Source organism: Sander vitreus, chromosome 15, assembly GCF_031162955.1.
Source record: "Sander vitreus isolate 19-12246 chromosome 15, sanVit1, whole genome shotgun sequence".
Lineage (NCBI taxonomy): Eukaryota > Metazoa > Chordata > Actinopteri > Perciformes > Percidae > Sander > Sander vitreus.
The window spans coordinates 10,773,454-10,800,286 of record NC_135869.1 but is presented as its reverse complement, the minus strand read 5'-3'; the positions used below and the strand labels follow the sequence as shown (position 1 = coordinate 10,800,286).

Below are 26,833 nucleotides of genomic sequence, written 5' to 3'. Positions count from 1 at the left end.
ATCCAGAAAATTAAGGGAAACATTAGGTATTATGTTCAGCAATTCAGGAGACACTGATTTTATATTAAAGCATTTGTGGATAGATCAAGAGATGATTATGACATTTAAAAGAATGTTTAAAGGTTTGTCTGCTAGCAATTGGGTTTCACATGAGTTTACTACCTAAATAATATATAATTTATATTTAATATGATAATAATTTATAGCATATTAGTGTGGCAGTAGCTCAGTCAGTAGGGAGTTGGGTTGGGAACCAGAGGGTTGTTGGTTCAAGTCCCCAATGTATGGTGGTGGACTGGTAGCTGGAGAGGTGCCAGTTCACCTCCTGGGCACTGCCAAGGTGCTCTTGAGCAAAGGCACCAAACCCCCCAACTGCGTGTGTGTAATTCAGGCTTGTGTGTAATAACAACAGAGTGAAAATATTGTAATTTCTGCTTGCGGGATTAATAAAGATTACATTATTATTACCTTCAACAACTTTTTTTCTGGTTTGTCATATTCCTTGAAGTCATTTTACATTCTGTACTTATAGCACTTGATATCATTAATAATAATGATGAATAAATAATTGATATAATAACAAAAACTCTAAATGTTCTGCCTTTTCTTTGTGTGACAAGATTTTAGGCATAAAGCTAATTTGTTCTATGAAACATAAAGTCACTTTGTAATATTTTATTTAATCTGTCCTGCATTTAGAAATAAATACGTTGAAAAAAGAGAGCGAAATAATAGCTCTCTTTCTAAACTTCTAAATATCTTTTTTATTGCAATAACATTTGGCCCACTCATTTTTATGAGTCAGTTATCATTGAAAATAAGCTGTGTCATCTTAAACTTTTCACAGACGTGTCAGCTTCTGCAGTTACCTGACTTTACAACACAGTTGTAGGTCTCCCTTCACAATGTGTTTACACGCTGCTATTGAGAGGAAGTGTTTACATACAGATATGTGGACATTTCAAGGGGACGATGCTGTAACGTGACACATGTCGCCACGCTCCTCTGAAGCCATATATCACTTATTAGTTGATTGGTATGTCCGTCTGTAGGTACAGGAATGTGGAGAAGCTCCCAGCTTGTCCTATGGAGGCCTCATGGAACTTCCGTGACATGTCAGACGACAGGGTTGTATGTTGTATATTCTGGTGTGTATAAGTACCTACCAGCTTCAGGTTGCCCTGTTTTGTTATTTGACTCCATATGATTGTGCTACATGAATCACTATACAGTAAATTATACGTTTAGGGCAGATCAGATGTCAACTTTTGCTTTTTCAGCCTGGTTTCATTGAACTCAGAGGAGACTGAATGAACAATTTAATTATAAAGCTTATTAAACTTTGGCACTTTCTTGAAAATGCACTTGATCTCCTCTATCAATATCCCAAATTATGCATTTATATGATGCTTTTGTTTTTTACGCTATATTATATTCTGTCATGTATAGTTGTTGATTTTCTGTTGATGTTGCCTTGTCTTATTAACCCAATGGATTCAATGGAAATTACAGACAGACATGTTGTAATGATCCAAGTACATGAGTGGATGACTCAATAATAATTTCCCAAAAAATATTTAACCTGTCAGTTTTAACACCAGCTGCATTATTTATGTCCCTTGCATACTTCCATAATTCACTGTGCTATTTCTGACTCAACCACACACTGCTTACACCACAGATAGATGGCTTACAGTCTCTAAATCAGGTGTTTCACTGCAGCACACTGTGCCTGCAGCGCCCTCTGCTGTTTACAGTCATCCACTGACTGTCATATAGTGTCTGATGCTTCATTGGCTTAGTGATTTGTTTGCCAGAAAAAGGAAGTGCAAATTAACTTCATAAGGTTCAGTGTTCTCTGTGTTTTCCACAAATGTCTTCTTAAAGTAGCCTTATGGTTAGATAAAATAATAATTTGTAATGTATTGTGCATGCTGGCACAATGTCACACTGCCATGGCTTACTAGGACACTTGAATATATGGAACCACCGTCAATGTTATTAGTGACACCTGTGCTTTCCCCTACTATGATAAGTCAAAATATCTGCAGGGCAAAAAGGCCTGTTATATGAAATGGAAACTTCTCGTGTCATATTCTTCTTCTCTGTCCATCTCAGCTACATTCCCTTCCTACCTTTATTGCCAGTCTGTTCACTAGATGCCCTCTGATTTTCCCACCTGTCCCAATCTTCTGACTCTCATCCAGCCACTCACCTTTCAGCCATTCCCATCACCTGACCTTTCCTGCCCACCTGCTCCCACTTTTCCTCATTGGCTCTGCAGTACCAGCCCATTTTCCCCAAATTGTCAATATTGCTTTGTTATATTGCTTTTGAGCCTCTGTTATCTTGGACCTGCAACTGGTAACCTGTTACCTGTACCTGCCTGCACTTTTATCTGCCCTTTTAACTACCCTGTGGACTTAATACTACCTCTGTTTGGGCATGCCAGTAAGCTTATGTATTTTCACATTTACAATAAACCCCTTAACTAGTGCTGTTTGCCTGCAATGTCTGCATGTGTTTCCTATCCTTGTTGCCTCACACTCACCCACATGGTATTTCATGCTTATTTCTATATATTTACCTATAATTCTATCAGTAACTGTTTCTATATTTGATCAAATTTCACAATCTGGACAACAATTTGAAATTATTTCTTTGCATTGTTTTGTATCAGCAGCATCTTATTTTTTTTTTTAAGATTATTTTTTTGGGCTTTTCCGCCTTTATTTTTGATAGGACAGCTAGGTGAGAAAGGGGAGAGAGAGGGGGAAGACATGCAGGAAATCGTCACAGGTCGGATTCCAACCTTGGACCTCTGCGTCGAGGCTATGACCTCTCAGTATATGTGCGCGCCATGCTCTACCCACTGAGTCAACCCGGCCACAGCAGCATCTTATTTTAAATCATATGCATGGCTGAGTATGCCAACTAATTGATTATTAAACAGAAGTCAACAGACCAATTTTATTTTTCATTTTTTTGCAATGAAAAATATATAATACTCTTTGCTTAATACTCCATCAAACAACCTTTCTCTGCCATTTGAACACCAAACTGCTCAGGGGACTGTATAGGAATATATTCAATGCAATTAGCAGCAGGTGTGCGGGTTAGCAGGTTTTTCATGGAGGACATTTTAAAGTGTCCTTGTAATTCTTCCAGTAAAAAAACGTTTTTTATTTTAAACCTTTATGATCTGAACTAGTATATTAAAGTCATGTTTGTGTTTGTATCATAGGGCTACAGATCAATTTATTTTTTTCATGCAATGACAAAAACATATAATCTTTGCTCAATACTGCTATATGCCATGGATGGACTTAATAATTGCACCACATGCATAACTGCTTAGTGGCAGGTGGGCAGGTTGCAATTAGAAGGGAGTAAACAAACAAGGAATGGGCGTTTTTCATGTCACAGCACGTAAATCACAAGTGTAACTATAACAGTTAATGATAGCTGAATTTCATTCAGCTGCTTCAGTTTCAGGGTCCTGTTATTGTGCATGCTGGCTCACTGTTACACTGTCATGGCTTACTTAGACACTTAAATAAAACGTAGATATTGTTAATATCAGTAACGTTAGTCAAAATGCTATGAAATATACCTATTGACACACTGCTTTGTGTCTAAAAGGTGCAGATGTGCAGATAACGCAGTACCCACACTCTTGCTTCCTTGCTTGTTCTTTGTTGCAGCCCATGGACACTTTAAGGTTGTTTGGCTCAGGAAAATTATAGCTTTCTGTAAAACAAAACTAACAGAAATGATATAAACTCATCATATGAAATGGAGGAACATTTAGCACATGTACAAGTGTCTGGGCCTCAAACTCTTTGTTGTTAAATACAGTTAGACACTTCAGGTTCAGTTCCTTTTTTACATGAAACACTCCGTCTCACTTCCTCTTAAATGGTCTCTAACGCTCAGGTTTTCTTTCAACCCCAGGTCGATGAGATCTCCATCACTGTGTTCCTCTTCTGCTCGTCGACTTCTCAGCCATTCCTCTCTGGCTTTCTTCACTTCCTGGCCATAATAATCATGAAGTTTGCTAAAGTCCTGAAGTGGATCAAGATCCACCAAAGGCCATTCACCATACAAAGGTGCCGGTCCATTAAGTGGTGTGACGTGAGCATTTCTCCTGGGCCACAGTTTCGGGGACTTTTTCGCCACCACTTTAGTGGGTATTGATGGTGCCTGTAAAGCAGTCCCGGCACTGAAGCTTCTCCCCACCTGGACCACTGCTGTTGGCCCCTGCACAGGGAAGAGGAAGTTGGGGGTGGACTGTTTGAGAGCACTGACAGAGGAGCTGGGATGGGATTCACCAGAGCCTTGTTGCTGTTTAGCTTCTGCAGATGGAAAACAGGAAATTGTGAAAACATAGGTTATTAATAATAATTAATTATAGAACAATTATGTATATAGCACCTTTTGCAGAAGAATAGTTTGGCATTTTGAGAAAATATTTTCTGGCAGAGTTAGAAGATTGATACCACTCTCTTGTTTGGGTATAATCAGCAGCCGGTTATCTTAGCACTACATGGGGAAACGGGCAACAAAATGAATCTATCAGCCCCACTATTAAGATATCTTATACTTTGATTGTTTAATCTATACAAAAATACAAAGTTTAAAAACAACAATTTGAGGTTTTACAGGGGGTTATGTGCTAAGCTTACTGGCTGCTGGCTGTATCTGGACAGATATACAGTGGGGCAAAAAAGTATTTAGGCAGCCACCAATTGTGCAAGTTCTCCCACTTAAAAAGATGAGAGAGGCCTGTAATTGTCATAGGTACACTTCAACTATGAGAGACAAAATGAGAAAAAAAAATCCAGAAAATCACATTGTAGGATTTTTAATGAATTTATTTGCAAATTCCTCTGGAAAATAAGTATTTGGTCACCTACAAACAAGCAAGATTTCTGGCTCTCACAGACCTGTAACTTCTTCTTTAAGAGGCTCCTCTGTCCTCCACTTGTTACCTGTATTAATGGCACCTGTTTGGACTTGTTATCAGTATAAAAGACACCTGTCCACAACCTCAAACAGTCACACTCCAAACTCCACTATGGCCAAGACCAAAGAGCTGTCAAAGGACACCAGAAACTAAATTGTAGACCTGCACCAGGCTGGGAAGACTGAATCTCCAATAGGTAAGCAGCTTGGTGTGAAGAAATCAGCTGTGGGAAAAATTATAAGAAAATGGAAGACATATAAGACCACTAATAATCTCCCTCAATCCAGGACTCCACGCAAGATCTCACCCCGTGGGGTCAAAATGATCACAAGAACGGTGAGCAAAAATCCCAGAACCACACGGGGGGACCTAGTGAATGACCTGCAGAGAGCTGGGACCAGTAACAAAGGCTACCATCAGTAACACACTATGCCGCCAGGGACTCAAATTCTGCAGTGCCAGACGTGTCCAGGCCCGTCTGGAGTTTGCTAGAGAACATTTGCATGATCCAGAAGAGGACTGGAAGAATGTCATATGGTCAGATGAAACCAAAATAGAACTTTTTGGTAAAAACTCAACTCGTCGTGTTTGGAGGGGAAAGAATGCTGAGTTGCATCCAAAGAACACCATACCTACTGTGAAGCATGGGGTTGGAAACATCATGCTTTGGGGCTGTTTTTCTGCAAAGGGACCAGGACGACTGATCCATGTAAAGGAAAGAATGAATGGGGCCATGTATCGTGAGATTTTGAGTGAAAACCTCCTTCCATCAGCAAGGGCATTGAAGATGAAACGTGGCTTGGTCTTTTAGCATGACAATGATCCCAAACACACCGCCCGGGCAACGAAGGAGTGGCTTCGTAAGAAGCATTTCAAGGTCGTGGTCTCTGGTCTCCAGATCTCAACCCCATAGAAAATCTTTGGAGGGAGTTGAAAGTCCGTGTTGCCCAGCGACAGCCCCAAAACATCACTGCTCTAGAGGAGATCTGCATGGAGGAATGGGCCAAAATACCAACAGTGTGTGAAAACCTTGTGAAGACTTACAGAAAACGTTTGACCTCTGTCATTGCCAACAAAGGGTATATAACAAAGTATTGAGATGAACTTTTGTTATTGACCAAATACTTATTTTCCACCATAATTTGCAAATAAATTCATTAAAAATCCTACAATGTGATTTTCTGGATTTGTTTTCTTCTCATTTTGTCTCTCATAGTTGAAGTGTAGCTATGGTGAAAATTACAGGCCTCTCTCATCTTTTTAAGTGGGAGAACTTGCACAATTGGTGGCTGACTAAATACTTTTTTGCCCCACTGTAAGAGTTGCAGTGATTTTCTCATTTTACTGCACCAGAAACTGCCTAGAATAATAGCCTAGAAAAAACAAGAAAAAACGTACAAAAAAACCATGAACTTCAGTCTATACCTAAGAACCTAAGAACAGGGCCACACCACATAACACACCTTCATACTGCCTCCCCAAGTCTCTCACCAGCAGGGAGAGGTAACAGTGGCTGGCTGAGAGCAAAGCTTTAACCCAGCTCTCTTGAGTCTGACCATCCCCTGCTGCAAATCTGTAGGTTTTGAGTCCTGGCCCTTCAAACACCAGGGAAAAGGTAAACTGTCCATCAGGCTCCGAGCGCCGGACGGCACACCCCTCCAGCACAATGACACCCAGCAGGTGTCGGTCAGCTGGACGTTCCTGGTAGAAAAGCAGGTTTGCCTTCAGGACAAACCACCGCCGCTGGTAGGTGGCATTTCTCTCTTTCTATAAATAAAAATGTCAAAGTAAAGCAGAATTATTACATTTGCTATCACATGGAAATGACTACTTAAGATTCAGTTATTTCATGTTGTGTGTGTTTAATGTTTAGCCTAACCTTTTTGTAGAGATATCCCTCTTTATCTACAGGAGAGGTGCATGAAAGGTAATGGGTCAACATCTTCTCATGGAGCTTCATCCCAAAACCTGAAGAAGAACATTAAGAATGCTAATACTACTAAAAACTAATACTAATACTAAAAACTGCATGAAATGTAGCTGTAGAACATATTCCAGAAATAGTGACATGATTTTACTGTAACTACAAACCATAATCACTTTTTTATTAGGCTCAATTCAGTAGATCTTTAATATCCTCCAATTATGCTCACACTTTTTATTTGAGGCCCCTTGTCATGTTTCAGATGTGTATGATTTGTTTTGAGTTCCACCAAAGAGATGTGTCTCCCTCTGGAATGGTTTTGTCTGAATATTTGCTTGAACCCCAAAGAGGTAAATTTATCTCTTGACCCCTTTAGATTTATCTTGTGACCCTTTGGAGGCGCCCCACCCCTAGGTTTAGAACTGCTGGAAACTGTATATAAAGAAGAAAAACTAGCCCCATCTTGACCGGGGCTAATAATAATAATAATAATATTATTAGGAGGATGCACTTGAGGTTTAAAAGCAGCTGTCAGTGTTACCCAGTGAACTAAAAACCAGGACCATACTGTTACTCCGCATGTACTGAATTAATACAACTACAGTCAAATAATATGCATTTATTAGTGATAATGACAATAACAGTAATAAAGCCAAGGCAATACCAATACAACATGTCTTGTCCACCTTCCATATAATTTACTTGTATAGTGACTCAGACAGCAGTGACAGAATAGAAGACCGTGACTCAGACTTACCTCTGCCAATGTTGAGTCCCTCACAGGGTCACTTTACCCTTCCACACAGTCGCCACATTATTTACATGTACAGATCTCTTTTCCTTGGTCCTTAGAGTTCCCAAACATGAAGCCAATTGTTTGATGCATCCAGAACCAGACAATGTTTGAATATATAGTTTCAGGTTACTACCATTGGTTCTCCCTCGGGTACAAGAGGACGAGTGTTGAAATATAAATAACTCGACCCACTTCCTGGTAACACAATCCTGACATATTATATTCTTTCTCTCCTCTCTGCTTGAGTCTGCCCTGAGCTGGCGGATCAGCTGAACCAAGCAGTCACTGATGAGAACTGCTACCTGGAAATGAGACACAGGATGCTTAAGTGGAGTTCGAGGTCTGATGTATTTGCCTCGGCTCTCTCACTTCTGCATTTGTGTTACTTTTTTTGTCCTTTTTAGGTGACTTTTATTTTAATCTCTGGTGGTGTGTAGAGCACAAGTCCTTTAAGTGGTTGATTCTTCAGGGGGATGTAGGCTACAGCTTCTTTTCAGATATAACTTGTGTATGACATTTATGGTCAAATCTGTCTCTCTTTATTAATCTCTGAATAAAAAGAAAAAGTTTTGTATCAATTAAAAAAATAATTACATAACTTGTTTAAAAAAAAAGAAGTGCTGCTACATTTCTTTGCTTGTTGAATCTATTTGTGATACACACTAATCCTTTTTATCCTCAAGGAATTCATAATCTAAAAGAGTCCAAGGTGAAGAGATTTACAGGGCCTTTATGCTGTGCAGCATGTCTCCACACAATATGAATCAAGTTCTGTGGAGAACAGTGTAGTTCAATGTGATTCGAACATGTCGTCTACAAATTCCTCTCTACACTCCTCACCAGGTGGCGGCGGTAATGCGCCATTGTTTGCCAGCCAGCACAGACCTAAGAAGAGAGGGGAAGAAGAAACGAAAACGAACGTCGCTTGAATTCTTTTTTATCAAGTTCTGACACATTTCCCAGCTAAATATCAGTTTTCTCGCCTTGTTTGTATAATATCACACCAAGGTAATATACAGGTTACACTGTGTCAGTTAACTACATGTAATCCTACCTCTAACTAGAGTTTGGACTGTGATAACTGCATTATTTGTTTTGCATGCGCTGTTGTTGGCTAACATTTGTAGCAACAAAGCTAACATGAGCTCTGTGGTAACCGCTCATATTCACGACGTTACAATAATCTACTCAGTAAACGTGTTATAAAGCCACTCGCTAATAGTTGCGTTTGAGGAATAAAAGAGTCACTGTCTTGCCTTCTGTAGCACCATGCCGAAGAGGAAAGTAACATTTGAGGACGGGGACGGGGTGTTAGAGCTGGATGAAGACCTCCCAAACAAAAAGGTAACATCAGTGTTAGCACTGTCCCGTTTACATTGTTTCAGAAACGGGACATCTAAATTAGATCACTGGTCAGTCAGTAAGGGCTTCAGAGATGTAACTAACCATACAATCATTGGTGGAAGAAGTATTCGGATCCTTTACCACACTGAAAATATTCCAGCACAAGTAAAAGTCCTGCATTCAAAACCTGGATTTAAGTAAAAGTATATAAGTAGTATCAGCAAAATGAAAAGTATGGTGCATTTACTGCTGTAGATGTTTAAGGTTGTGCTACTTCTAACTCCTTTGTTGGGTAGTTTAATTTACAACAATGCATCATATTCTATACGATCATATGTTTTCAGCTTTGTGAAGATGCATTTTCTAACAGAACTTTTAAAAAAAGTTTAATTAGCTTAAGAAGTAGGATCATTTTCTCAAAACATGAAGGAACACTTCATCCTTCATTTCATAAGAAAAAAACACCAAATTTGGAGATACATGGTTTCCCCCAGGCAGGAAAGGTTTGACAAATGTTATTCATTTTAAAAAATAGTTGTTTAATTTATAAAGTTTTTCATGGACTGGCCCCACCTTCACTTTCTACATACATTAAACCAAGGTCTGACAGAGGTTGTTGTACCAGAGCTTCATTTAGAGGAGATATAGAGATCCCGCATAGAAAAACTACCTTTGGACAAACTGTTCTGTCTATCATAAGAGGTCATTTTTGGAACAGCATCCCAACAAACATTAGAGAATGTCCAACTTACTGCACATTTGAAAAGCATCTTAAACAACTTCTTAAAAGTTCCCAGTTATGTCATCATTTTGACTAATTTTATTGATGTAATGTAATCTGCCTGAATGTGAGCTAATGTTTTTCTTGCTTGATATTGTATATTGTCATACTCTTTTGTGTTGTATTATCTTGTATGTTGTTGTCTTCCTGCCTCGGGACTAAAGGTGAAAATTAGCATTTATGCTATAACCTGGCTCATTTACAGTCTGTACAGAAATGTTAGATTGTTCATTAATGTGCACTGTCCCAAATAAATAAATAAATAAATAAATAAATAAAAAAATAAAAAAAAATCAACTAAAGCTGTCAGACAAATGTAGTGGAGTAAAAAGTACAATATTCCCCTCTGAGATGTAGTGGAGTAACAGTATAAAGTAGCATTCATTGGAAATACTCTAAAGTACCTCAGATTTAGTTTACTTGGTTACATTTCACCACTGCAACCATATAATTTGACAACTAAATGGTCACAGGTGAAGAAATACCTTTTATAAAACAAAACAACAAATCATCCAATCACAGCACAAACAAACAGCACCCAAGTCATCACTGGATTGCCATTGGTCCAGTGATGACTGAGCCTATTGCACAATAGCACCTGTGACTTCTTAAGCTCTGCAAACGAGGAGTTTGTCAGCTAAATCAATGACAATGTTGTCAAGACATGGAAATAACTGACTAAAACTAGTAAGAAAAGGCATGCCTGCCTGTTTTACTAAAAAAATTAGCTTTTTTGCTAACTCCGGCACATTTACATTTTGAGTGTAAACAAATTTGTTTACACTCAAAATGTGCACAATGTGTCATAGTGCATTGTCCCTTTTAAATAAACAAATGTTATATGTAATAATTTTCTTTTCTTTCATCTACTGTTGAACAAGATTTGTGAGGTTGTGAGTGGACCAGGCTCCAGGTTTAAGGGCAAACATTCCCTTGACAGTGATGAAGAGGATGAAGGGGAAGAAACAAAAAGCAGCAGCAAATATGATATTCTGGCCAATGATGACGTGGAGGGTATGTCCTGTTTATTATTTGCACTGTAACTATGAAGTGATAGATGGCAGCGAGCTGGTCTCGCTTACTTTGATATGACATAGTACTTCAAATATACACTTATTGAATATACAAAAGGGCAGATACACTTTATAGTATATATTTACATATTCTTCACAAGTATACATTTTAATTTGTTTTCAAGTGTTAAGGAAGCAAGCTCTTAACAAGAGGCTGAATTCTTTGACACTGAATATTTTTTTGTCCACTTCTGCTACATACAAATGCCTTGAGTGTGGCAAGATAGCTTTGTTGCCTAACTCAATAATCATGTAACCTGAGACCATGCCAACTATGTTTTCAGGCCAAGAGGGAGCCACAATTGACTATGACGAGGGAGTTTCTATTACACCTTTCAACCTGGATGAGGAGATGCAGGAAGGATACTTTGACTCCGAGGGAAACTATTTCATCAAAAAGGAAGAACAGATTAGAGACAACTGGCTTGACAACATTGACTGGGTAATTGTATTTTAAGGGACTTTTGCTTCATGTCTAAAAGCTTTCCAAGGAATGTGCAATAATATAAGTTACTTCTTCTAGGTGAGAATAAAAGAACAACCTTACAAACAAAAGAAGAAAGGTCTCGGAGCCAAACGGAAACGCAGAGCTGGGGATGAGGATGAGGCTGAGGAAGAGAAACAGAGAGAAGAGAAGCAGGCAGGCGGAGAAAACAATGAAGAAGAAGAAGAAGAGGAGGAGATGGAGCCTGCAGAGGACCCGCTGGCATCCTACACGCAGCACCAGCTCACTGAAGCTGTGGTCGAACTGTTGCTACCTGGGGAGACAGTTGCCAAAGCGCTCCGTCGGCTAGGAGGCCTTGGAGGAAGGAAGAAGGGGAAGCTGAGGGAACAGAGTGAACCCACGGAGGAGACCAAAAGGGATACAGAAAAGCTCGACAGGCTCACAGCACTAGCTGACAGATTGGTTGGATCTGGGATGTTTGAGATATATCAGCAAACATATGAAAAATTGGCCTATATGATGAAGAGCATGAAGAGCAAGCGACCAGCTGTGGGGAAGAAACCCGGTGGAGATAGTGATGAAGAAGAAGATGAACTTGACATGTTTGCAGATAAATTTGACGAGACCCATACAGGCAGATCAGAGAGGGAAGAAGACGAAAAAGGTTGCTTAGTGTTACTTGTATACATTTGCCTTCAATAGTACAACTATCTTGTTTTGTTTAATTCAGTTTTGTCTTCTTCTCAGTGAGTGATGAAGTCATGTGGGAGTACAAATGGGAAAATAAGGATGATTCAGAGGTTTTCGGCCCTTTCACCAGTCAGCAGATGCAGGTATTCTCTTCCGTCAACTTTAAAACCAAAGGTTCTTCAACAAAAGCAGTTCTAGAGTTTGTGACACAGTGTACAGCTGGCATTGTATGGTTTTCTTTTGATACAGTGGATATGTATGGCAAAATATGGAACAAATTAGGCAATGACATCAGCTCCAAGTCTTTGCTTTTGTTTTGACAATCTTGTTTTGTAAGCATGTGTTAAAAATTATCCGATCAAACTTGGTGGTAGCAGTCAGGGTGATGAATGGGGGGGACAATGCTAGTATGACTGGACGAGACGAATCAAGTATGTGTTTAAATTTCCAAGACCACTTTATGCTGGTCTCAGTGCAGTTCATTTGGTCCATACCTGATTGCCATGATGACTGATTATGACCTCCACAAACGCACCAAACCAAGAATTTGCTTGTGTGACAACATTGTCAAACAACAGTACAGTCAAAAATGAAGCAAATTTAGTATGTGTACTGATATCCTTGTGTATAATTGATTGTGGCAATTTTCAAATGTGTTGCTCATAACAGAATGTTTATTGTAAACAATATGTAGTATGGAATTGGCACCCTGCTTATGATCTCAATCAAACACGAATGATAAAGAAAGAGAACATTGTAATAGTAAAAAATAATAATAGAAAATTGTAGGTTATAATTTGAACAAGGGCTTAGAACTAAAATATAGAAAGGTGTATATTCTTAAACACTTGTTTAATTGTGATGTTTTCAAGTATAGAATCGGGACACAGTTCAGGTTTGTTATGCTCATCGTTACAATAGAAGTGTATGTCTATTTTAAATGTTATAATCATCGTACTTATTACTTGCACTAATACTGATAAATTAAATAGCAACTTTATTAAGGCATTTACCCATTTTTTCTGTTTTTCTCCTGTATACTAATGCAAATTTAGAAGTAAATCCCATTATGTTTACAAGATTATCGGGCTGCAGGCTGGTTCTACCTTTAACCTCAATCTGGCCAGGTGGGATTTAATCTTCTTATTGTTTTGCAGGGTTGGGTGGATGAAGGCTATTTCAGCACTGGTGTTTACTGCAAAAGGGTCGACCAGGATGGAGCTCAGTTCTACAACTCAAAGAGACTCGACTTTGAGCTGTTCACATGATTTATGTCCAGCAGGAAATGAATCGCAACCATCACAAGCACTCTCAGCAGTCATGTTTTGTCCTCAATCTTTCTTCAATCTTTTCACCCAGGGCTTTGCAACAAATTTATCATTTTAACAGAGGCTTTGTTTTCTGTATATTGTTTTTAAATAAATAACTGATGTATGTGGTGTTGCTATCAGCCATTTGTTTCTTGTTATTGTTTTTCTTAGAACCAAATCCCATTGTGGGTTTATTTTAAGGCTTGTTGAGAAGAGAACAGATTTCATTCTGATAATTTAATGAAGTTTACATGGCAATTCCACTTGACATTCATTTGCACATTGACATTTAATATAATTATTTTAATTTTCTTACTGTTGAGAGGAAAATATATTACTGTAGTAGCTTATGTACTTGCTCAATTCAACATTTTTCCAAAACTTCAATATTGAATTGCACTTTTGCCATGAAGACAATGTTCTAAGTGGACTATAATATAGAGATGTTTACTGCACAGCTTCAAGAATTCAGTTAGATACCCTTTGTACTGTAAGCTTATATCTACTTTGTATATCGTCACTAATACATCAGTGTCACCTCACAGGATTTATAAAATATCGAGCCAATTCAAATTGTTTATATTCTTTCAAATCCGAGTATGCAAAATGTGTTTTTAGTGTCAGAAGTGACAAGTGAATTTTGGCAGTACAATAAAAAGTGTAACAATTAGTGGATCAAAAGAAAATAAATCAGCATTAAAGTCACCTTCAAGTAAAAAATGCCCATTGATGGTTCCAGATTGTCAGATGTGAGAATGTGCTGCCTTTCTTTGTATTTATAATAAATTGAATATTCTTGGGTTCCAGACTGTTAATGACAGCGCCTTGTGCTCTAGGATATTTTGTAGACCAACTTTATTTTTTGACAGTCAGACCAAACAATTCATCGAGAAGATTATAGGCAGTTCAATGTGACAAATCCTTACATTTTCACTGGCGATAATTTAATTGCGACTCAGGTGCGCTTAATGTTGTTAAATTAACTATGATTCACCGCCTCAGCTTAATACAATATGTGTCTAAAGATACTAGGTTACTGTCAGGCGTTACGGATCGGGTACTGACAGTTACCCGAGGACCAGAGTGATAGAGAAAGACATGGTTCTGCCGAGGACATAAACGGAGACATTTGTCTTCGCTCTCCTATTGGCCGACCTCCACCTGCTTTCCGGGCTGAACTCGTGCTGTGATTGGATGATCCGTCTGTCTGGTTGTTGGATTTGTAAAACGGATACATCTGCGAGAGTAGCTGTAGGGCGCCGTCCGGCATGTCTTCTTGTTTACGGTGAGGTCGGAATACTATTTTGTGTTCCAGCTAAACGTTTCTGGTAAGTGTGTTCACTGTGATGTAGCATTAATAACTATGCAAATAAACTACAAAATCGGGATATGTCTAGTTAGCCCATAGAAAGCACTTGAACGTTAGCACAAATGACAGCTCCCGGCTACGGCTATTCCCCGGTGCTGAAAGTATATATTACACACTGTGTGTATATCGGCGTCAGCCAAACAGCCATGCAGTGTTGACGGGGTATAAAGCTCTGCTCAGATGTGGCTAAAGTGTTTAATTCTCACTATTTTTATGATGGTTTACATTACGATCAATAACATACGATAACGTTGACCAATGTTAACTTACGTTAGCTCCCATATACAAGTTTGAATACGAGTGTCCATTCCAGCATTTAGACCTCGCTCAGTTTTAATCGAACCGCTGCTTCCATTTGATTAAAAACATTCACTGAAATGCATTCCTATTTAATTAGCTATCTAGCTAGTTTATTTGCACCACCTTGGTTAGCAAGGTTATTAATCTAGATGTATCCAACCTTTCGCTAACGAACTGTAAGTGCAAGTGGACTCCCGTTAATATGATGTGCCGACGACAAAGACTGACAAAGAGAGAGCTCAAATTCAAAACGAGTGTTTTTTGTTATTTTTCCACAGACCTAATTATTGTAGTGATATTGAATATAAAGGGCATTACTAGATTTACGTCACCGTTTCAACCCTTAATGCTGATTAAAACCAACATTTGCACAGTATAACCTCCACCACACTGGTACCATGATACATTTAATTAATTCCTTGTCATGCCACTAGAGATTACATATTGGTTGAGAAACAAGTGTTAAACATTTAACAAGGTATGTCAACGTTTATTGACTCCCTAAAAGACATTTATCTCAACCAGTTTTACTGTGCCAGTGTGTTAATCTAATATAGGTCAAATTCTCCATGAAAGATCTCACAAATACCTCTCGACTGTTGTACTACTCTTGTCCACTTGTTAAATATATTGTTAAATCTTAACGTAGTCTAGTCTGTCTTTTTTTCTTCATTAAGTTACATAACATCATATCACTATATTTTGATAATCAAACTAGGGCTGTAACATAAAATGTCAGAAAATGGTGAAAAATGTGGATCAGTGTTTCCCAAAAGCCCAAGATGACATCCTCAAATGTCTTGTTTTGTCCACAACTCAAAGATACTCAGTTTACTGTCACAGAGGAGAGAAGAAACTAGAAATGATTCACATTTAAGAAGCTGGAATCAAAGAATTTTTACTTTTGTCTTAAAAAATTACTCAAACCGACTAATCGATTATCAAAATAGTTGGTGATTAATTTAAGAGTTGACAACTAATTGATTAATCAATTAATCTTTGCAGCTCTGTGACACTCCCGCAGCGATTACATCATCGTCATCATCGCATTCGTTTTTCTTTCGGATAATTTTGTTTGCGAGGATTTGATGGGTTTCTATGTTTTATGTGTTAATAAACTGAATATCTTTGTGATGTTGACTGTTACTTGGACAAAACAAGACATTTGAAGAAGTCACCTGGGGCTTGGCCATGTGATGGCCATTTTCACTATTTTCTGATATTTTATATGCTGAGAAAAGTCGAGAAAGCATTTAAATCGATGATGAAAAAATTTCAATTGGGAAAAATAAGAAAATATTAAAAGATCTTACTATTCTTCATTTCAGAATAAACCATCATCCCATCCCAGAGATCAAAGAAGTAAGTGAAGCTTCCTTTTTAAGACCTATTTTGAAGTGCTTTCATACTGATATGATACCCCGCATGTTTGTTTGTTTTTCGGTTGTTGTTATTTACAGAGGAGGACAGACAAGGAGAGAACGAGAAAGCAAGGGGATGTTGACTTATCCCTCTGACTCGCTCCCTCAGATAGTTTGTTCAATGGATGAAGATGCTATTCCCCCAAACAGTTTCTGTAGTGCACCTCCCCACCGTGAACCTCCACCACCTTTCCTCCCCCTTTCCTCCATCACTCCCAGGTATAGTTGTCCCGGCACCTTCTTGTTTTCTTTTGCTGTAAGTGTATTTTCCCCTCCTTGCTTTTTGACACTTTTTTTTCCTTTATGGACTGATCGATTTAGGACTTACAGACAGTAGGAGTACGTGCTAAGGAAATGTTGCCAATATCTGATGTTTTGATCATTTTCATCAGTGCTGGTATTGGGCAAATGCATTTTCTCCATTGGAATATTTCTGGTATAAAACTGTTATGCATTGTGCAGATTAAGATGTGGTCTCAGCATCTGATTGCAAAGAACTACATTTTTTCCCCAAGTGTTTTCAGTTATCAATGGAGATGAGCAGCACAAGCTATTTCACCGGAAATGCAGAAAGCCTATAATATTTATTTTGAAATAACGTGATCAAACAGCAGGTGGATATAGATATTGACAGTCCCACCTCAGCTGAAGAAAAATTCTCGTAAATGTTTAAGTGTATCTGTTCCCTGCAATTAGCACCAAACGTGTGTAAGAAATGCTCAGAAAGTTTATCATCAGTTAACAGTTGGCTGGAAATTATCACATTTAAGCAGATTAGGTTATCACAATTATTATATTTATGCTTGATATGTTGCACATAAGTTAAATATTGGTTCCAATAAGGATGATGTATTTTTAGGCAATTTTCTATCTTATACTTACACAGATTAGGGCTGTCCCGAGCTGATTAAAGGCATTGGTATCAGCTAAAATAAAGCTAATAATATCTAATTCTTTCCTGGCTGTTGTCTAGTTTGTGAGGTAAAAGAAGCATCACTTTGTAATTGCGCAACCAAAAGTGTACTGTTTTTGTCGTCCCAAGAACTCCAACAGAGTAATACATCCTCTCTCTAGCTGATCGCTTCACGTCAATTTCAGGATTTGCATTCTCCCAGTTAAACTTTTATCCATATCATATCAATAATTTAAGTTCCTCAACTTTATAGTTTTGATTCATGACCTTTAGTATTTGGATGAATTAGCTCATGAAGAATAAGGTCTGCCAAATTTAGAAGACTACACCTGCAGATGCCCATTTAAAGGACTGGGATTGGGACATCCCTAATACAAATGCATTGTGCTGTTTTGTTTCTCAGTGTAACAAAAATACTGCATATTAACTTGATTTTTTGTTATATATTTTTTAAACATTCACAGCTGTGCCAATGATGGAATATCTGGGCACAGAAAGAGTGGCCACATTCAAGAGATCAGAGCACAAACTCCTGAAAAGCAGAGGAATACAGACAACGGCGCGGCTCACAAACCATCCACACAAAATCTGTCCCCCACAAAGAGACAAAAGGAGAGTGCGAACATGGTAGGAGTTTACCTCAAAAAAATCTTTTTCAGACATACTTCAATAATCAAACGAGTCACTGCTCATGCATCTCTCTGATTTGTAGGTACAAGTGTCACAGGCCAAGCTGTCAAGAGTTGAAGGCACACGTGTACATGAGAAACAAAAGGTCAGTTACATCTTTTCTTGCTCTAGATGTTCTTGCACTCAACCATCTCTGTGTCTCTGTTGGTCTCTCAATCTGTGTCTTACAGTCTGTCTGCATGCCAATGATGGTACTTTTCATGTAATAAAGCTTTTGTTGTGTCTAATCTGTTTGTGCGGTGGCTGTGCTGTACAACTGTGTATGTCAACATTGGAGATCTGTGCAGTGAACGGAGTGTGAGGGTTAATTGAGTGTTTTAATCCTCCTTCACGGTCTGCTGCATCTGAAGCAGACAAGCAATCAAGTGTCTTAATGTGACCCACTAACATAAACACAATAAAATGCAATGTATCTTCATTGTCTACTCTTGTTGTGCAAAACTGTAGAGGTAAACCAGTACCGGTGTTTTAGAATCGGCACAATTACTGTAATCAAGTGGCTGTTATGAGTACCAAACTCCCTCACAGTTTTTGACCAAAAATCAACCTTTTTTCAAATCTTAAATTAGTGCAGTAAAATTCCAATTCTTTGTTATAAATGTATTCGCAAAGTGCTTTTGATCAATTTGGTTTTCTTGTTGGTTGTATGAGCAACACTGCTTAATTTCTTTTATAACAACTGTTTACGTATTTATTTTGCAGGACGGACTTGATATTAGTTTTGCAGCGGAGCGCCAATATAAGTAAGTGTTATAGCAAATTCTTCTCAGCTTGTGTATGGCTGATAATCATTCAGTTAGAAGTGTTTACTTACTTACATTTGTATTTATCTGGTTAAACTGCTCACAAACATTAGTTTTAGGCATGTGCACATTTGAATTGTATTCTAGAAGGTTTAAAAAACAGTTATACTGTGTATATAAATCCGTTTGAAGAACAGTCATGTCTGTGAGGAACCGTGGCCAGAGTCTGTGATGCAGGCATGGTTCAAGTAGCTTTCCATATGACCTACAATACCTGGCCAGTGGAAAAGGGGCATAGATGTTTGCATATTTTTTTTTTTTAACATAATGACACTGTTTCTGCCTTGTGATTTGTGTTTTGAAAGTCTAATTTTCCTTTTCTATTATTCTTACAGTGAAAAGGACCAGAAAAGCCCTCGGAAGAAACCAAATGGCTCTGCTGCAGAAAATGTAGTTGAGCAGTTTGCTGATGATACCACACAGAATCTTGACACCACTAAATCTGACATGGATAAATGCGGCGAATTTGCTGTGGGACACAATGCATCTGCCCCAAAGGGATGGGTGATCGGCCCCTTGTTTCAGTCATTCAAGTCGAAGATGGCCAGTTTCACGGAGATAGTCATGACTCCTGTTAAACTCTTCAGAGCTAATAGTCCTCCACCATCCTTGGACCATCCAGACAACCTGGATGAGTGTGAGCTACAGGCCGATGGAACATTTGATGTTGAACACTCGGAGCCAAGTGATATGTTTCATCCAGAAGCACAAAGTGAGAATGGGAGTCGGGACGCTGAAGCTAATCAGCAGAGGCTCAGTAAAGTAGAAGGTGCAAGAAACGCAAAAACTGTTGCTCTTAAATATTCAAAAAAAATATCCTTTGAGGTGGAGTTGCCAGCGCACAGCTCTGAACATGCAGGGGAATGTGAAATGACTCAGAAGGAAAAGAACTCACCTGATTATGTGCATTTGCAACACAGTCCCTTACCCTGCATTGATTCTGAGGAAGTTTTAGAATCTGTTGGGTCCGTTATTAGGTCCTCCATACTGTTACAGCCCTCTGTCAATGTAAGTGCCTCACATGAATCCAAGTTAAAGATGTCCTGTGCTAAGGAGGACCAGAACGGCAAACTGATTGTCCGGCTGAAACCACTGCCTAGGAAATGTACAGCAAATGGATCTAGAGTAAGGAAAATTACCTCTAAGACTTTAACATCTGAAGTCAAAAAGGAAGAGTCTGAGGTTAATGTTGGGCAGGTTTCTAACATGACTCCAGTCAAATCAAACAGAGCGGACTCAAGTGAGATTGACAAAATGCTGTCATTATCTTCCTCAGTCTGTCAGCCTGACACCGACGGTCCTCAGCCGGATGGCAAAGGTGATGGCAGGAAAATGGAAAGTCTGGTTCGCCAAAGCCACCAGAAAAACTTAAATGACAGTGCTATTAGAAGAACACTTGAGCCTACTTTAGACACTCAACAGCTGGAGTGTCAGCTAAATCCTTCAACTGCCGGTCTTGGGAGAGCAAAGAGGGGGCTGAAACTGGACTGTCACTCCCAAGACTTTGTGAAGAGGAAGAAATTGACGGCAGATAAATGTACAAAGGATACAAAAACACAAGAGTTATTAAATGTGGCTTCAGAAAGTGGCACATTGAGACCACCAAGAAAGGAAGTTATGTCGACAAATACCATTGTAGATAAGGAAGAAACGCTGAAGCCTGCTCAAAAAAGACAGACCGTTTCAACAAGAGCAAATAAGAAAGGAAAAGGAGGACAAGAAATGCTTGCTACGATAAATGAAACGGTGTTAAACACACAGACCGAAAGTTCCACTGTTGTGATGTTGGTTTGCTCACTGGATAAAAGCAGCGGTGTGTCAGTGAACAACCGAAAGGGCAGCAGGAGCAAGGTGAAGCAGCCCAGTGGTTCATGCAAAAGAATGAAGACCAGAACAGGTCTTGGTAAACCTGATGTACACATTGATGGATCAAACAGTGGGGATCTGGAAACCACCGTGGCAATCACCTCTAAAAAACAAGCTGACCAGGAACCGTTATCAGAAGTCCTTGTCCGTCCTGGCATAAAGAAGCTCCAGAGCACAAGTGAGTACGGGAATGTCGACACAAAACCACGAAAACGGAAATCGCCAAACCAAGCGAGTTCAACTCCACAATCGAACAGCACTTTGGTTACTACCTCCTCAGCACCATTAATGGAGCCATTTGAACTCGCGCTCGCAGATTTGAATACTTCCCAGCAAGTTCAAAAAGAGGATAGCTCGAAAAAGGAACTGAATCAGCCGTCCAAGAGACCCAAAAAGGGTCTCAGAAGTACTGTTAAATCATCTGCGTCAGCTGGGAGTCAAGAGACAAAGCAATATTTCCATAACCTTCATTTGATAACCAAAGAAAACCAGCCTAAAGAAGGCAAAGGTACAATCTCAATGGACCGTGTGTATTTTGAAATGACCCCTTTTGAAAGTAACCAGCAACCTGTTCCTTCACCCTCCCAATCTAATGTAGCCTGTTTTGTACTATTGGATAATGATGTTAAGCATGCCATCCATGGGAAAGAAAAAAGTTCTGCCTATGTGGCAGATGAGGTATTTTCCACTGACTCTGAAGCCAGTACCCACAGCAGCATTAATGTCTCTCAACTAAGGTCTAGTGCAAGAAGGGTTAACATTAAGCCAAGGAGATCAGATAACCAAAGGAGAAAATGCAGAATTCTGCATGGTAGGACACATAAAGGTGAAGAGGTGACAAACTCCATCACTATGGACAATGCAGACCTGGCTGCAGCAGGTTCACGCTCAGCAGGAAATGGCTTGTCAAGACGCCTGTTGCGCAGCTACTCTTGCCCAGAGATCCCCTGCTTTCGTCCCCATGACACGCTTTGGATTTCTTCTTTGCATTTACCCCATCACAGCAGGATTCACACACCACACCAGCACCAGTCTTCCCACACTCCTCCTGTCCATCATGCCCACAAATCTGTGGTGCGGGCTCGTCGGCACACGGTCTCCAGTGTAGAAGTGGAGAGGGAGATCGCCCCTCTCTGCCTTCGTAAGGAGGTGTATCCATCCAGAAGATCTCTCCCGTATGACAGAGCCACCCAACACCTGTCTCCTAGTCTTGCACTTTCTCCCAGCGCTTCCCTCTCAGCTCTTGCATCTTGTTTCCTCTCAAGCCCCCTGGCTTTCCTTTCTAAGAAAGTTGACAGCAGAGGAGCTGCTGCCAGCCCCAGCACTTCCACTCATGTTTCCTCTCCCAGCTCCTCTTCTTCCATATACCCTCCAATATTCCTCCAAAGAACAGACTCCGCTAATGCTGCGTTGGACTACAGCATTAGGTAACATGCTATGTAAAATCTATAATAAGATGTTTTATTGTGGCTTTGATTCTCAAATATTTTAGCCCTGTGCTGATATGAACTCTTGGCTTTTTTGCAGTGGGAGTCACTTGCAGTGTGAGATTGAGAGAAGACAACAGAGTGAAGAGGAGGATGATGGCGAGGACACAAGCTCATCCAGTCAGGAGTTTGAAGATGTAGGATTGAGAGAAGAAAAGGCTTTGTCTGATTCGGAAATCAAGGTATACATTATTGTTCACAAGTGTAATGACCTCTTGTACTAAAGGTGTATAACACATTGTTATCATGCATCATTTTATATTGAATCCCTTTACATTTTTTATACAAATATCACAAGTTTCAATTCGACTTTACACTGGCATTTGTCATTTGTTTGTTATGACTTGTACATTTCTTCCGTCTGGATTTACACTCGGTAGACAGTTTATAAGGTACTCCTAGATAATACTAATATAGTCCAACATGCCATGCAATAAATCATTCCTTCATAAAGGTATAATATTCATTTTTGGTTGAAACCGTTTTAGGGGTGTTGATTTAACTTTATGGTGATTTGGTGGTAGGTGTAGTTTGTGGTGCCTTTGAATTGTATTTCGTTATACTGAGAGGGGTTTTTAATTATCCTTCCACAGCATCAATATCAATTAGGTTTGACTGTAGTGGTTATTGGTCATAGATTAAGGAAAGGAATCATATCACAGTAACATTTAAAATACCACTAAATATTTAATTATTGCACTTCAAAATCAAAATTGCACTGCATCACTGGTTAGCCTGAGGTCTGCACCTCGAGTTGGGACGTTCATAAAGAGATTTTCCCTATGTTACTCTCTTATGTCATATATTTTACCTTCTTCAAAAGGGATATACTTTTATTCGCAGATTGATGCAGATTTCTATCATGTTTTATCATATGTTTAAGCCTCGACCAGTCACATTGTCACAGCACTTGCAGAATGACTTATTTCATTAATCCTCTTGTTCATCATCACAGGTGGTGCAAAAGCATGAGGAACGAGGGAAGGTGTCGTCTATTAGAATTCGGAAAACTTTACCCAAACCTCAGAACAACCTGACACCCATGGGCTTGCCCAAACCCGTCAGGTAAATACTCAAATACATGAGACTGGAAGTTCACTCTAGACCTCGGGAACGGTATGTGTGATAAATGAATCTCAATTAAAAGGTCCACATACTCACTTTTGGTACTTTAAAGTGCATCTCACTGCCTTTATCAGCGAATGGAGCTGGCTAAGCAATTATGAGTGTTATTTCATTGGTGTTTAGCTGAAAGTATTTGAAAGTACTCATCTCGATGCTTCAGACATTTTTTTTGCAGCCAAGAGAGCTTTCAGCATATGCGTAACTAAGTTGCTCTAGAATCACTGAATATGCTGCATTTGTTTATGCACTTATAACTTATCAAAGGTCTTACTCACACACTGTATTTCTTGAGCAATAGAAAAAGTAGTATTATTTTTATGGATTGTGAATAGTAACACACAGCAAGTCCAAAGGGAAATCTTAAACAACCTGGCTGGCTGATTACCAAACACTGGGTCAAATGCAAAGGTCTATAAGGTCTTTATAGATGCAGCCTTTAAGTAAAAGAACTTCTGTTGTGATTCTAAATATACAAGGACATGTTTGATCATTTACAGCAAAGCCAAACACATGCTGTACTGTTAAATAGTCATGCAAAAGTCACTCTGCCTTAAATTAGGTTATCGTTTGAAAGTAGGACAAATTCTATCGGGTTACACTCTGCCCTGCCATTAAAAGTGAATTTGTGTCAATGTCGGTTGTCTATTTAAAATTCTCTGATCAATATTCAGACTGATTGCAACACTGTTTCCCCCCCCCCCCTCATGTTACACCACAGGCTGAAAAAGAAGGAGTTTAGTTTGGAAGAAATTTACACCAATAAGAATTTCAGCAAACCCCCTGAAAGGTAAGGTCAACATTGCAATACTGACTATAAATGCATGTTAAATGATGCATATAAACACAAGAACACACACAATATTTCCTGAAGGTTAACAAGTCAAATACAGTAAAACGATGTAAATTGCAGCTTCACCCCCATTCCCGTTAGACGTTGGAACAATAAAACCAACTCTATATATGGCTCAATGCTGTGTTCATATGAACATATGGAGTTGCAGAGTCAAATCTTTAACATACAGAGCCATTTGTTTCTTTAAAATAATGAGTCAGACATTTCATAAATCTTTTTTCTTTTTAAATAACTCAACATGCAAATGTTTTTGCTACACAATAGAAGGGGCTTGGGTGAAACCTTGCTTTAAACACGTTCTAGACAAGTCTAAGAGGAACTCCATAGCCCACAATTGCAACCCTGTGATGCTGTAACGCTCCTCACACGCCATATAACAAAACTTTTGGATGGATGGAAAAATGGAGGCACATGCTCTGTCCTAATTCCATTCTACATGTCTTTAGTGTACTGTTTTTGCACTTAGTATACAGGATGTCAAAATACTTAACCTGTTTTAAACTAACAGGAAAAAGTACAATACTTGTGCAGTCGGTCATCAAACTTTGACTTCACTATCGTTTGAACTTCACAAACAAAAAGCAGAAAATAAAAAGTGAAACTTAAATCTGCCATGGGGCGGTTGGATTCACTCACTGTAAACTGATTTATTAAAAGCTTCTTTCTTTTTTTTTTTTAATTTGCAGCAATATGTTATTTATATCACAATAGGCTGTATATTAACTTATTGGAAGAAAACGGGTAGTTTTTTATTTATGTCAAATCTGCAAACCGGAGCGTTGCAAGTAGCTGCAAGTTTCAACTCGTCTCGCTGCGACTATTTGGTCTGGGACGGGCTTTATGTTTGCAAAGATTTGACTGAGACTGGCAGTCGAATTGGGCTCCTTCGATCGGAGCATCGAATATTCGACTATTCGGGGTCACCCCTAGAGTATTATGTACTTTTTTTTTAGTGTGAACACCCTATATACTCCAAACTGAGAATTATCATGCAATGTGGATTTGGGCCACAGCCACAGCTTCACCATCCTGAGATGGTGAAGCTGCTAGGGAGGCAAAGTTTGACCCGAGGGTGGCACCAGAGGAAAGATCGTACTGTTACTTAAATCAGCTGCATCCGCTGCTATTTAGGTTTCTATACTTGCGTAATTATTTCTAAATAAAGACTCGTTATACTCCCTTAACTTCCTGAACTTTATCATTGATAAGAATTTGTTACTTGGGTTTCAGCCGGCTGGAGACCATATTCGAGGTGCCTCTCAGTCGCCGGAATGGCTCTGAGTCCTGGTTTGGCCAGAGGCGTTTCAAACGATTTTTGGAGTTCCTAGATGCTGGCGAGGCCAGAAGACCAAAAAGGCCACTTGTTGGTGTTGGAAAGGCAGGTATTTCATCTTCCAGGACGAGACGAGGTGCCTTCCCTAAAGACGAGCCGTCCCTCAGCGTGCAGGATGTGGACTCACTTCTCTGTGCCAAGCTCGATCAGCTGAATTTGTGGTTGATACACGATCAGAAAGACAGTTGACAGATGCCTCAAGGCGATTGTTTGGCAGCCATTAAAAAAAAACACTGCAAGAGATCATTTCTATGTAATGTATTTCCACTATATAATAATGAAGATTCACATGGGAGTTTTCCAGCTCTTACTGTGTTAGCACAGTCTGTGTATGATTGTTGTGGTGACAAGTTATTATTGAAGAATTACAATCTGTAGAATTTGTAGCCTGGTGCTATGAAGAATAATACATCATAGCACCAGAAGTGTATTGCTTCATAGAAGTTGGCCATAAACATAGTGGTTACTGTAAATGCATTCTACACAGTAAATCGCTTTTTTATGTCATTGCTGCACTCAAACAGCTGCCGTCCATTTCCCCCCGGCCGCATTCCATCTGCGATAAGTGAAACTGTCTAGAAACAAAAGTTGACATCCATCCACATTTACCCACTTGTACAGTATCATTACATTTTCAGTTAATCTTCAGTTCTTGAAATCTCAGTCTTACCCAGAGAGTTACAAATCTGCACAACCTCCCTGGGTGAGTGATGATGCCATTTTGTTACAGTGACTGTTGTGCCCTGTCACTATTGCAAGATAGCATTTTATTACATGAGTAATCGTGACCTTGCAGCATTATTGTAAGTCAATCCATAAAGGCAGCTATTTTTTTCTTAAATGCTGAATATAATATAAACATGCCAGCAAGAGATTTGTATTCGCTGCAACCAATTTTACAACCCAAGTTTCTGTCCATGAATAAATATGTACAGTTAAGTGTCTGCAATCAGCACGTGTTAATCATTTTACTCAACTCAGTACTCTATTCAATTATTTGTGTTTATAAAGTTATGGCTTAAGAAGTTTTTGTTGTTTAAAATATAACTTGAAAACAATACGGCACTCCAAAGAGCATTTCTAATCAAGAGTGGAGGTGTCCAGATACCACTGGTGATTGGCTTTTAATTACCTGTGGTTCTCTCTGAATTGTTTTGTGGTATCTATATTTGTATTGCAAATGTAACTTCTTGATGAACTGCCTATGTATGTATTTTTCTTTTCAGCCACATTTTTATGAGGTTGCCTTAACTGTAAGATGTTCTGTTTAAATAGGTGTTTTTTTTTAGGCGTATTTGTAATCGTTGCCGGTTTCATGAGGGCGTGTCAAGATCATTCAAACAA

General features: G+C 39.1%; 3 protein-coding genes across 7 annotated transcripts; 2 read left to right on the top strand and 1 right to left on the bottom strand.

Annotated features, from left to right (window-relative positions):
• Positions 1–2,709: 2,709 nt before the first annotated feature.
• Positions 2,710–7,989, bottom strand: pheta2 (PH domain containing endocytic trafficking adaptor 2). Its single transcript, XM_078270166.1, has 4 exons — positions 7,648–7,989; positions 6,846–6,934; positions 6,430–6,733; positions 2,710–4,355 (listed from the first exon to the last, which is right to left on the bottom strand). The coding sequence occupies exons 2-4, from the start codon at positions 6,924–6,926 to the stop codon at positions 3,886–3,888; spliced, it is 855 nt and encodes a 284-aa protein (XP_078126292.1). The 5' UTR covers positions 6,927–6,934; positions 7,648–7,989; the 3' UTR covers positions 2,710–3,885.
• Positions 7,990–8,565: 576 nt separating this feature from the next.
• Positions 8,566–13,469, top strand: cd2bp2 (CD2 (cytoplasmic tail) binding protein 2). Of its 2 annotated transcripts, XM_078269773.1 has the most exons (7): positions 8,566–8,694; positions 8,952–9,030; positions 10,693–10,825; positions 11,169–11,326; positions 11,408–11,993; positions 12,077–12,162; positions 13,177–13,469. In XM_078269773.1, exons 2-7 carry the CDS (start codon positions 8,956–8,958, stop codon positions 13,285–13,287), a joined length of 1,149 nt encoding a protein of 382 aa, XP_078125899.1. In that variant the 5' UTR covers positions 8,566–8,694; positions 8,952–8,955; the 3' UTR covers positions 13,288–13,469. The 2 variants fall into 2 exon arrangements, with proteins under 2 accessions (XP_078125899.1, XP_078125900.1); XM_078269774.1 differs by lacking the exon at positions 8,566–8,694 and having other exon boundaries at positions 8,701–9,030.
• Positions 13,470–14,550: 1,081 nt separating this feature from the next.
• prr14 (proline rich 14) lies at positions 14,551–26,438 on the top strand. 4 transcript variants are annotated; one of them, XM_078268688.1, is made up of 11 exons: positions 14,551–14,657; positions 16,327–16,360; positions 16,529–16,638; positions 17,797–17,959; positions 18,045–18,107; positions 18,725–18,765; positions 19,161–22,118; positions 22,219–22,360; positions 23,134–23,243; positions 24,022–24,090; positions 25,387–26,438. In XM_078268688.1, exons 3-11 carry the CDS (start codon positions 16,541–16,543, stop codon positions 25,676–25,678), a joined length of 3,936 nt encoding a protein of 1,311 aa, XP_078124814.1. In that variant the 5' UTR covers positions 14,551–14,657; positions 16,327–16,360; positions 16,529–16,540; the 3' UTR covers positions 25,679–26,438. The 4 variants fall into 4 exon arrangements, with proteins under 4 accessions (XP_078124814.1, XP_078124812.1, XP_078124811.1 ...); XM_078268686.1 differs by having other exon boundaries at positions 16,459–16,638; XM_078268685.1 differs by having other exon boundaries at positions 14,562–14,614.
• Positions 26,439–26,833: the final 395 nt, after the last annotated feature.